The sequence below is a fragment of the Gorilla gorilla genome, chromosome X, assembly GCF_029281585.2.
Source record: "Gorilla gorilla gorilla isolate KB3781 chromosome X, NHGRI_mGorGor1-v2.1_pri, whole genome shotgun sequence".
Lineage (NCBI taxonomy): Eukaryota > Metazoa > Chordata > Mammalia > Primates > Hominidae > Gorilla > Gorilla gorilla.
The window spans coordinates 48,198,095-48,210,778 of NC_073247.2; the positions used below are offsets into that span (position 1 = coordinate 48,198,095).

Sequence of the window (12,684 nt, forward strand, 5' to 3'; positions counted from 1 at the left end):
AATATATCTATGTGGTCCCATATTCATTTCTCCTATTTAGAATTTCTTTCTTTTCTCTTTTTTTTTTTTTTTTTTTTTGAGACGGCATCTTGTTTTGTTGCCCAGGTTGGAGTGCAGTGGCACGATCTCGGCTCACTGCGATTTCCGCCTCCCGGGTTCAAGCAATTCTCCTGCCTCAGCCTCCTGAGTAGCTGGGATTAGAGATGTGTGCCACCACGCCTGGCTAATTTTTGTATTTTTAAGAGAGATGCGGTCTCACCGTGTTGGCCAAGCTTGTCTCAAACTCCTGACCTCAAATGATCCACCTGCCTCCCAAAGTGCTGGGATTACACAGGTGTGAGCCACCACCCCCAGCATTTCTTCTATTTAGAATTTCTAAGAGCAAGCAGAACGTCATTTCTCTAACTATTAAATGATTATCCAGAAGCAAAAGTACAGCACAGGAAGATAATATTTATTATATTTTAACTAGAAACAGAGCAGATAGCAAGTTCACCAGGTAAAAATTTTTTTTCTTAAATTAGGCTTAAACAACAATAAAAAACAAGTCTGCATGTATATTTTGGTCACTATTATAATCTTCCAGGGCACAAAAGCCAGCAGCATAAAGAAACATGAATAATGACTGAGAATTTTTGATGTGCCAAAAACAAAGATCACTGCATTAAACTCCTTTATTTTGTTAATATTATTCTTAAACATTGAACAATTATTAATTATTGTTATTTGGCAAAATATCTAACATGCACATAGTATTCCTACAAGAATATTGCCTTAATATTGTCAATATTAACGCTAAGCTTATTCCTCTCCAAAATTCAATGAGTTATGGTTCCACTCTCTATATGTATTAGTGTTAGTGGTAATATGCAAAACTGATTTTGTTTTCAGGGTTAAGTAGCACATTGATTTCGCATTTGGTGGCCAGCTGTGTACCCTAATTTTTCATCTATTTTCTTAATAAATTTAATTACATTTCATAAGCCCTGAGATAACGTGCTAAGGATTGTATACTTTTAATCTATACTTTATTCCACTCAATTTGAACCCCACATAATAAGTCTTTTAAGTTATTTACAGATGGTTGTAACTAAAGCAATGACAAAATTTACTACTTGTATAGATAAGACTGATAATAAGGCCTTTAACTAAGAGTTGCATATTTTATATGCACTTTTAACTTGCTAGGAGCAACTCTTAAAATTACATCTATAATTCTGTCAGAAAGCAATAAGTGCTTTTCATTTTGCTTACTTCCATATGTGTAACCAGATTCACTTTTTTCCTCCCTTGTAAAACAACTATTTTCTTTTCCTTCCCCAAATATTAATACGTCTTCCAACTGAACAATTGCTAAAAGGAACTTAGCATTTGCACAGCACATTGACAACTACAGTGCTTAGCAGTGACATATGCCCATAATAGGCATCTGATAAATGTTTGTTCCACATGGAATGAGTGAATTGTAAGGCAGCTGTTTGAGTCATACACTGTTCATCATATACTGCAACTAATTTTATTTAACTAGGAAATTCAGTTTACCAGATTTAATTTACCCTCAAGTGTAAATCCAAAAATTTGAAATTAAAAAAAATTGATTTACTAATCCTCAGAAAAAGTAAACAAGTTAATCATAGTTGTTACTATACTATTAGTTAATAGAAAATTAAAAAAATTATTACTTTCCACTAAATATTAAGTACAACTGAGGGGAAGAAAGTTTAAAAAAACTTAAAAATGTTAGCTAATTCTCATCATTTTCTCCACATTTATCCTTGCAGCTTTTTTGTTCATATATTTATTCCTGTTAACTTCTCTAGCTGAAAGAGAATTTTATTATCTGAATGGAGTTCCCCATCAACTTAGGTACAAAATATTAGTGAAAAGCTGGTGTAAATATAAGATTGTATTTTCATGTCATGCCATATTTCTAAATTTATTTTTTGCTAGCATTAAATTTTTCCTATTTAAACGATGCTGTATAGAATATGAGCTAATCTGCCAGTTACTATGATATTGCTTGCTTATAATATTCAGTTTTTGTTGATAGCTTTAAAGCATATTGCACACTTTTCATCTAGCACACTAGTAAACAACTATTACTCTTTTTGGAAAGGATACACTGACAAATTCTTAAGTTAATGGCTTTAGCCCAACATTTGTAGTCAGTTAAAGAACAATAGCAATGGCAAAAACGTTGACAATACAGTTCATGGTCCGGTTCTCCCATCTTACGGTACAGGTTCCTGAAACACAAAAAAAGGATTTTGAAATACCAGCAAAACATAAAAATTATCAGAGAATATATATATATATACACACACACACACACACACATACACACACACACACACACACACATATATATATATACACATTTTTCACATGTTTTAATATCTTATTTCCTTCAACCTGTTAAGTTTTCACATTTCATATCGGTCTGAAAGTATACTTGTTACTAGGTACAAAGCAATACTGTTGATAGTCTTTTCAGAATTTAATCAGAATTAAATAAGTACTTGATTAAAAAGTGCAGTTTGACTTTGCTAAAAGTTGGATTTTGTGTAAATCAGCTTAAGATCTCTTACCATCAGATGTGGTATCCCAAAAACAGGAGCTGGCTGTGTGAAAGCCATATGCACTCTTCTGGACCACTGCACAGGTCACTGCAAATAAAGTCACAGAATGAGGGCACTTACAGACAAAGGAAAAGAGAACCAAGGTCAAAGTGTGTGAGTTCAGAGCTCTACAAGCCGAAAACAAAACAAAAAACAAACAAACAAACAAAAAACAGAAAACAAAGCGTTCAGCAAATAGATTGAAAAAAAAATAAAAGACTCTCATCTTTATCTACCATCATGATTTTGACCCCACTGGATTCAGTTGGTTTTCTGACCATTGTCATTACCATTGGTGATTGTATTGCAGGAAAAATATCAGTCAAATTCTGTGCTTTGTACCATGGGCAGAATTCAGACACAGAAATGCAGGAAATACTCCACTTTATAAACAGTTGCTGTGTGGAATTACAGGTAAAGAGGCATGGGACTACCGAAAGAAACACAGTTGAGCTAAGGGGGGTCTCAGTGGAAAGAAAGAACTGATGGAAATGCAAAGGGTGATGCTACCAAAGACAAGTAGCTCAAACTGCCTTTGAGTAGTGAAAGATCTTCATCTTTTAAGTATTATTATAGATTATCTTTGAATGAGTAAATCAGAAGTCCTTTATACCCTTTTAGTATCCAACTTAAATGTCTATTGTACATATACCTTCTCAAAATTCAGAGAAAATCACAATGACAAAAGCAAGTGAACTAGTGAGGAAGGATACTGATACTTACCAATATATTTATAAGCTTTTCCCAACTTAACCAGATGTGTTAAGGATTGTTCCACTATGCTTGCAGTCCACTGGTTGATATTGTTGTGATTATAATCTTCACCACCTAAAACCCCATCTACACACTAAAAGGGCACAGAGGGCAGTTAATTTAGTCAGTAAAATTGTTCAAAAAGAACAATTTTTACACAAATGTCAGTAAAAATTTATTCAAAACATAAAATATACTTATAGCTCAATAAGGCATCTTAGAAAATATACACTTGGTAAACATTGATTATGCACTGTCTCTAATTGCTTAAGAGTTTTGAAAGAGTTTCCACTTGCATTATCTCACTCTATGAGATACTATGGGCCATATAAAGATAAATATGTCATGGCTTCTGTGTAAATAACTTAATCTAGCAGAGAAGCTAATAAAAAAATTCTAATATCTATAACACAAGGAAGACTAATGATAAATTATGTCATAAAAATTATGGCAGGGAAATTAAAAGGTGATATCAATTGGTTAACAAGTAGCTTTGAAACAGCTGGGATTTGAACTAGGGCTCACATGCTAGAAACAGGATGGGACTAATTTAAAAACATAATTCTTATGTATACTAATTATATTCTCATTCATACTATGTGATTGTTTAGCTATGAAACAACAACTGATTATATTCTCATTCATACTATGTGATTGTTTAGCTATGAAACAACAACTGATTATATTCTCATTCATACTATGTGATTGTTTAGCTATGAAACAACAACTGATTATATTCTCATTCATACTATGTGATTGTTTAGCTATGAAACAACAACTGATTATATTCTCATTCATACTATGTGATTCTTTAGCTATGAAACAACTAGCACACTTGCCACTGAAAGTAAATAAAGATGCTCTAGAAAGATAAAGTCAAATATCATAATTTCCCATAGTGCTTAATTTCATCCACTTCTGACACCTGATTAAAAGCACTGGCTCTAGTATCACAATCCTAGGTTTTAAGGCCTACTTTGACACCTATCTGCTGTGTGACCTTTAACAAGTGACTTAACCCCTTCAAATCCCTATTTTCCTAATCCTTATAGTAAGGATAACAGCATCATCTTATCAGGTTGTTGTTAGGATGAAATGAGACAATGAATACCAAGTGCTCAAACAGGACTAGCACAGAGTTAGCATATAAATAATGTTAACTACTATTATCATATTGCTGCTGTTATATTTTACATTTGAGTGATAAAGCCTGGATAATAAAGCACTCATTCAATTCATTTTTAGAATCTAACACACACATGCAGCTTCATTTACTATCATTAGACTCATTTAATTCATTTTTAGAATCTAGCTTAATAATACACACATACACACACATGCAGCTTTATTTACTATAATTAGACCACAGTAAAGATTTATGAAGGCACTAATACAAAATCTTAAGTTGGATAGTATAAAATCTTCACTAATGATAAAATATAAAAAGAGAAATTAAATATTTTAGCAAGGTTGACAAAAGTAATATGGCTCAAATTTTTCTCCTAGAAAGCTCAATAACATGACAAAGTAGGAAGGGTAGTGGCTTAAGGATCAGGGGAATAGAATTTTAATTCTGGCTTTACCATTCCTAAGCTGGTGACCTTTGGACAAACCTATTCCTCTCTTGAGATCACCTTTCCTTAAGGATAAAGTAAGAGGACTCATTTTTCTTTCAGGTTATTTAGTAGGACCACTCCAAGTTTTGCTCTAAACAGCAGAAAACACCATGGGGTGTGGGTGCCACTGTAAATAGCCCTGCTAATTACTATTAATTAACATCTAGCCTAATTAATTACATTAACATGGAGGCCCATGAGACAATGAGGTCCTTAAACAGCTCTGTATTCTCAGTGCTAAACTCAGGACCTGGGCACTTAGCAGGTATTCAACAAATGTTGTTGAAGCAATATTGGTTTTGATATACTCGCTGGGTATCTTAAATCAAATACACTTTAGACTAAATTCTAAGTCATTTGTAGCTCACTTTTTCTTCGACGATTTTTTGGGGAAGCAATTTCTATTACTAACACTAAAGAAAATGTATGCATATTACTGATAAATGGGTGTCTCTGAGTTCAGAAGGAAAAACATATTAGCATAGGGGCTCAGAGCAAGAAATCAAAGGAAAGAAAATAAGATCAATAAGAAAATAAGATCAGTAAGGAAATCAGAAATAACTGCTAAAATTATGTAATCATCTAGGAAGTGCTAAACTGTTTTAAAATGTTGCTCATTCTCAGGCATTTCCAATGTCTCAATGGAAATGTTTCAATGGCAGAAGAGGGTTGGTTCATGGGAAGAGGAAAGATAGACATTTAGCTGCAAGTAACCTGTAGCAAAGCTGAGTTTCTTTGCAGTCTCATATTTCATATAAAAATTCAAGAGAAGCTTGCTTTTGACTACATAATGCATCAGAGTTTGTTTTTATTCAATAATGTTTTCAGTTATATTATTTATATTACTTAACTCCCTCTCACAAATATTCAAGAAAAACTGATGTTCTAAAATGCATCCAGTGACTTCTAGCACCACCTAGCCACTGCCGAGTATGTATTTCCCAGTTGAAAAAGCATGATTCTTTTAATTTGATATAATATTAAAGTAACAGGCATATGGTTTGAAAAATCCAGTAGAACAGAAAAGCTTAGAATGAAAAGAGTCTCCTTCCCACCCTTTCCTTTCCCATCCCCAGTCCCATTCCCCAGAGGAAACTCATCAGTGTACAACTGTTTTTATTTCTTCCAAGGGTTACTTATGTATCTCCAAATAATGTTTATCTCACTATTTCCTGATTTATGAATTATAGGCAACATCCATGTAACTCCTACTATGATAGATGAAAATTTGGTTCCCTCAGACCACCCGCCCCCTTCTCTCAATATAGTGAAATCACGATTTTTTAACTTAAATATATTTACACTGTTAGAAACATGTTTCTTTTCCACTCTGGATGTTTTCGTCTATGCAGAGGATTGTTCTTTAACATTCCTGGCCTCTTATCCTGTCAGTTATTCCTCCCCATGGAGGTGGAATGAGTTACCTGGTTGGTGGGTGATAACCATTGTTCTAACATCTCATTTGGGAGTCTCCCAAATGTGTTGAACTTGGGCTTTAGTTTCTCCTTCCCTCTCCACCCAAACCAATGAAAGGCACCAGCCTGAACAAGTGTTTCTCTCTGCTGACTCAAACTTTCTCTTGGATGACTCTTCCCAGGGCTGAACTGAATGGGAGTTAGCAAAACAAGGTACAATCATCAAACTAGTTTTTATCAATAATAAAGGTGGTATTTTCTTCTCTTTCTATTGGTTCTTTTTTCTTTTCATTTGGTTCAGAACTTAAGTAAGGAAGAAGGCACTATTTAAATGGAATCCCAAACAGCCCAGCATTCTTTCTTTTATGTTCCATCAACCAAGGACAGTCTTTCCTGACTTGCCACTTTGAAAACTAAGATCACTCCCTTCTCATTACCTCCACTCCCTCTTCCACCTCCCAGTTTCCCTCATTTGTGCTTTTACATTGTAAAGGTATTAAAAACCTTTGCTTTCTACTTTTAATAATTAAATACTCTCAGGCTACATAGATAGAATGCATAATTCCGAAGTATTAAAATATGGCAGGATTTTCAGGTGCCTGTCTATTCCTCTGAGACCTTGAGTTAATTCTAGCTGTGTAAGGCCAGACCTGGGTGTCAAAAAATACCTTTCCCACACTGTGGTCTGTATGTGATACCTCTAAAATAATGAAAGGTCCCCTGCCAGAATTAATTCCCAAAGATAATTTCTTTTCTATTTGCCTAAAAGGAGTTTCAAATATTTTTCTTAAAATTTTGATTCACTATCATATCAATGCTTAAAATATGTTAAATGATCATTTTTTCCAATTATATTGGGCAAAAAAGTGTACATGCCCAAAGGCAGATATTTCTAGGGCTTTTGTTATCTATTTTATACAATATACATATATATTATACATATACTTTACATTATAAAAGTCGACATGTGTGTACATATATATGCGTACATATACTTTTATAGCATTAACATTTAAAATAATGTTTGCCTTCTGGAATAAAAGTTATTTTATCCAAAAGACAGGGCATCAATTTTAAACCAGTTTTCTAGACTAAGAAAATCCTTAAGCATCTCTTTCAGAATAAGCCTCAAGATGCTGATAGCACACAACAAAACATAGAAGGACCCCTATAAAGAGTTAGTGGATAAATATTTAAAATCTTGTTCTTGGCCGGGTGTGGTGGTTCATGCCTGTAATCCCAGCACTTTGGGAGGCCAAGGCGGGTGGATCATCGGAGGTCAGGAATTCGAAACCAGCCTGACCAATAAGGTGAAACCCCGTCTCTACTAAAAATACAAAAATTGGATGGGTGTGGTGGCGGACGCCTGTAGACCCAGCTACTCGGGAGGCTGAGACAGGAGAATTGCTTGAACCCGGGAGGTGGAGGTTGCAGTGAGCTGAGATCACACCACTGTTCTCCAGCATGGGTGACAGAGCGAGACTCCATCTCAAAAAACAATAAAATAAAATAAAACAAAATCTTCTTCTTTTAACAGTAAGGTTTCTAAGTTTGTGCTGAAACTCAAAATACAGCTTTTAAAAATCTCCACCAGTGCAGCAAGCTTCAAGAGAAACAAAATGTATGACTCACCTCTTTGACAATATTGTGGGCTTCCTCAGCATTGAAGCCAACCTAAAGGGAAAACAAAAGGTAAAGCTGCTTTCAACACAGGCTTACAGGTATGACGCTACACAGAATATCCTAGGCTGGCCTAGACAGGTGTTAAAGTGATAAAGGGCATCAGGTCTACAGAAGGGGCCAATCTTGCCCCTAAACACTTAAAAATAATGAATGCTTTCCCTACCTACCTCCCTGGAGATTGACTCGTGAGGTCTGGGGCAGAGCCTGCAAGTCTACATTTTTTTTTTTTTAAAAAAAGTGCTTTATACTGGTGATTCTAATGAACATCCTAGATTAAGAATCATTGTATTGTAAAACGTAGGAAATAAGCAAGAGGTGGCTATGAGGATGTTATGTGTCATAAGAATATAGAAATGGTTTCAGCTAAAGTGAGAGAATGAAGTGGTCCATATGAAGAGAATGCTTAGTAGACTATTTTCAATTTTGTTTTTAACTTATGCTAGGCAAAAATTTCTAGGCAAAAATTCCTTTCCCAAATTAAAGATTATGAAAATACTTGATAACTCAAGATTAATATCACTTTAGTACTATAAAGTGGTCTGACAACTTAGTCTTTTCTTTGGAGTCCCCATCAATAACAGGGAGATAACAACTGACATCATGGGTTTCTGGTGAGGTTTGGGAAAGCCTGAGTCAGTAAGCAAGGGCTCGTAATCCATAAAGCACCTCCTTGCCTAATCCTGGCAAGCATTACCGGGAGCGGGAATGGCAGTGCCACCAGGACCCCGAGACCCCGAGCCATGGGGGCTGCAGCACCTGCGCTGAGGAAGCCAAGGGACGGAGGCAGCAGCAGGAAGACCCGTTTTCGAGGCCCGCCCGGTAGGAGGGCGGCGCCCGTCACCCCATGCCCACTCCTCGCACCCAAGTCAGGCCTCGTCCTCCCAACTCTGCCCCGACCCCACCGTCTGATCCGCGCGCTCCTGGCCACCCCTCCCACCCCGAATCTCAGGACTTTGGGGTGGGGAGAACGGGTCGGGCGGGGCGGATCCCGGGCCCAGGGGAGAGGACCTGGGCTCGGAGGACGCCGCACCCCAACTCTTGGGGCCGCCCTCGCTGGGAGACCACCCGGCAAGAGCCCCGCGCAGAGGAAGGCGGGAGTGGGGGGCGCTCCCAGGTAGCCAAGGGGCGGTACCTCGTCGCAGTGGCGATGGTACTCCTCCATGGTAGCGCCGGCTCTCCCTGGGGGCGGAGCGACGCGCCGGTGGAGCACCGCGGCCGCGCACTGGCCTCCGGGGAGGCCCCACCCCCGTTTATGGCCTAGGGCCTTTCCCTACGCAATCCCCGCCTTTGTGTCGCAGTGGCGTCACCTGGCAGCGCTGGGCGGGCTTCGGGCAACGCCAGGCGTCACTTCAGGCCACGCACTTTTTCCTCGCTTCCTCTGCCCTTTCTGGAAACAAGGGATGAATGTAAAGAACTGGGAATGGCGCCAGTGTGGATCAGATGGGGTGACCTAGTGGCAGTTAGTCTAGACTCCGCACTATTGGTTGAGTGCCCACTGTTGTGATTACTTGCACGTATTTGTTCATTCACCATCATCTGGCACATAAATGTAGTTAATTTCGTGGTAAACCAGCCACTTTGATTTGTCCACTTACTAGCTATGTTACTTGGAAAAATTCACCTCCCACAGCTTCAGTTTTCTCACATGGAAACTTACCATCATACCTATTTCACTACTCGTTGTAAGGATCTGATGAGAAGCTGTATACATGGCTCCTAAAGTAGATGCTTCTCAACAAGAGAACAATGACTACATTTTAAAATAAATGTAGTAATTTTAAATTAGTAATTTTAAAATAAATTACTAATTTCCAGATGATCCTAGACACTTCCTCAAAACCTCACAATAAGTCAGAAGAGTTAGTTCTTCCGTCACTGCTTTTATCAAGATGAAACTGAGGTATAGAGAATTTAATTTGCCCAAGGTCATACAGCCAGTAGGGTGTAGAAAAGGGACTTGAGCTCAAGTAGTCTGATAGCAGAACCCAAGCTCTTAACCACTGTATTACTTTCCTATTGCTACTGTAACAAATTACCGTAAATGTAGTGCCTTAAAGAAACACAGTCCTGTTCTCTTACAGTTCTGTTACCAGTGTAGGGTGTCCAGGTTCTTGGCTCTTTGAACAAAGAATTGGACAAAACGCACAAACAAAGCAGGGAAAGAATGAAGTAACAAAAGCAGAGATTTATTGAAAACGAAAGTACACTCTACAGGGTTGGAGCGGGCAGAGAAGCCGCTCAAGGGCCAGGATCCAGAATCTTCTCTGGTCCAAATACCCCCTAGAGATTTCCCATTGGCCACTTGGTGTGCACCCCATGTAAATGAAGTAGTGGCCCACAATCAGAGGCTGAAGTGAAGTTACAAAGGCCACACTCCTATGCAAACGTCTGATTGGTTGCAAGAAAGCAACCATCAGAGGCTAAAGTGAAGTTACAAAGTTGCACTTCTATTCAAACAAAGACTTGGCCCATAATCAGTTTGATTGGTTGCAGACAGCAACCAATCAGAGGCTGAAGTGAAGTTACAAAGTTCCACTCCTGTGCAAATGTATGATTGGTTGCTTTTTGCTCTTTGGTTGCAAAAAGCAACCAATCAGAGGTACTTTAAATTTCCCATCTGCCCTGCAGAAAAGGTGGGGATTTGCAAAGGGAATAGCCTCTGGTCCTTTTGTTACTTAGGCATGGAAGGTTAGGGTTTTCCTTTTTTTTTTTTTTTTTGAGACGGAGTTTCATTCTTGTTGCCCAGGCCGGAGTGCAATGGCGCGATCTCGGCTCACCCACGCAACCTCCGCCTCTCGGGTTCAAGCGATTCTTCTGCCTCAGCCTTCTGAGTAGCTGAGATTACAGGCATGCACCACCACGCCCAGCTAATTTTGTATTTTTAGTAGAGACGGGGTTTCTCCATGTTGGTCAGGTTGGTTTCGAGCTCCCGACTTCATCGACCTCAGGTGATCTGCCTGCCTCAGCCTCCCAAAGTGCTGGGATTACAGGCGTGAGCCACTGCGCCTGGCCAGGGTTTTCCTTTCAATTTAGTTCTATGAAGTCAGCGTGAAACAGTTTTAAGTTCCCTGCCTCCTGACCCTATTCTCCTGCCTCAGTTCTGGAGGTAAGAAGTCTAAAATGGGCCCATAGAGCTGCATGCCTTCTGGAGGCTCCAGGACAGACTCTGTTTCTTTGCCTTTTCCAGCTTCTAGAGACTGCCTGCATTCCTTGGCTCATGACCCCTTCCTCCAAATTCAAAGCCAGCAGTATCTTTTATCCTCTCTCACCTCTGCTTCAAAGGAGGTGTGAGGCATCTCTACAAACGAGAGATGTATGACTCTTGCCCTCCTGTTTCCCTCTCAAGACCCTTAACTTAATCACATATGCCATGTGTCTTTTGCACTCTGTATCATATTCACAGATTCTCAGAATTCAGATGTGGACAAATTTGAGGGGGAGCATTATTCAGCCAACCACAACACTTTTCTATTTTGCTCCCCAGAATCAAAGTTGGAAACCATTAGTCTTCTAGTCCATCTCCCTTATTTTACAAGTAAAACTGAAGCTGAGAAGATAAAGTAACTTCTACAGGGCACATAGGTGTTAACTGGACTCCTGGGCTTCTGAAACTCAGGCTCTTATTTTATGAACTTAGAACCAAACAAGGCTGTTTACTTGACAGTATGGTGTTTATTATTGGTTCTCCTAAGTTGTGGATCATGCAGGGTTACTGCAGAAAAGTGACTGTAATTCATAGAGGAAGCACATCCTCTTTCAAGAATTTCTTTTTACCAAAGTTTTCATCCTATGAGCAACTCCGGCAGTCTATTCATGAGAAGGATTCGTAGTGTCTTTGTGAACATCAGTTTTATTTCCCTAAAGAACTGTTTCTATGCCTGGGTGGGTTAAACCCTGAAGTTACCTAATCTTAATACTGCAAGAGCTGCACCAGCACATCTCAAGTTTGTGTTATGTGATCATTCATGATGCATATAAAGTGAGATGAAGAAGTGTTGTTCCAGTTACCATTCCTGTGTAATAAATTACCCCAGAATTTAGCAGCTTATTTACTATATTATGCTCATGGATTCGTTTGGTCAGAAATTTGAACAAGGCACAGCAGAAATAATTTGCGTCTGCTCTGTGATGTCTGGGGCCTCAGGAGGGGAGACTCAAAGACTGGAGGAAATTCAATGGTGGGGACCAGAATCATCTGAAGACTTGTTCATTCACATGTCTGATATCTGGGCTTGGATGAATCAAATATTAGCACTGCCAACTGGAGCAACAACACATGGCCCCACCGAATGGATTGGCTTCTTACCATCATGGCAACCTTAGGGTAGCCAGATCTCTTACATGGCAACTCAAGGCTCCAAGCATGAGGATTCCATCGAGCATGGCAGAATATATGTCACCTTTTATCACCTAGTGTCACAAGTTACACAGCGGCCCTTCTACCATACTCTAATCATTGAAACATTCACTCAGATTCAAGGGGAGGGGACACATAATCCACTTCTCAATGGGAGAAGTGTCAAATAATTTGGGGGTCATGCTTTAAAACTACAAGTGGGTTTATTAACTAGCATCCTGTGGTTGCAAGTAACAGAAGAC

General features: G+C 38.7%; 1 protein-coding gene across 1 annotated transcript; it reads right to left on the minus strand.

The window, feature by feature from the left end:
* Positions 1-433: 433 nt before the first annotated feature.
* DYNLT3 (dynein light chain Tctex-type 3) lies at positions 434-9,409 on the minus strand. The gene is made up of 5 exons (XM_031006050.3): positions 9,218-9,409; positions 8,035-8,076; positions 3,342-3,465; positions 2,589-2,666; positions 434-2,246 (listed from the first exon to the last, which is right to left on the minus strand). The coding sequence occupies exons 1-5, from the start codon at positions 9,245-9,247 to the stop codon at positions 2,170-2,172; spliced, it is 351 nt and encodes a 116-aa protein (XP_030861910.1). The 5' UTR covers positions 9,248-9,409; the 3' UTR covers positions 434-2,169.
* Between the last annotated feature and the right edge of the window lie 3,275 nt (positions 9,410-12,684).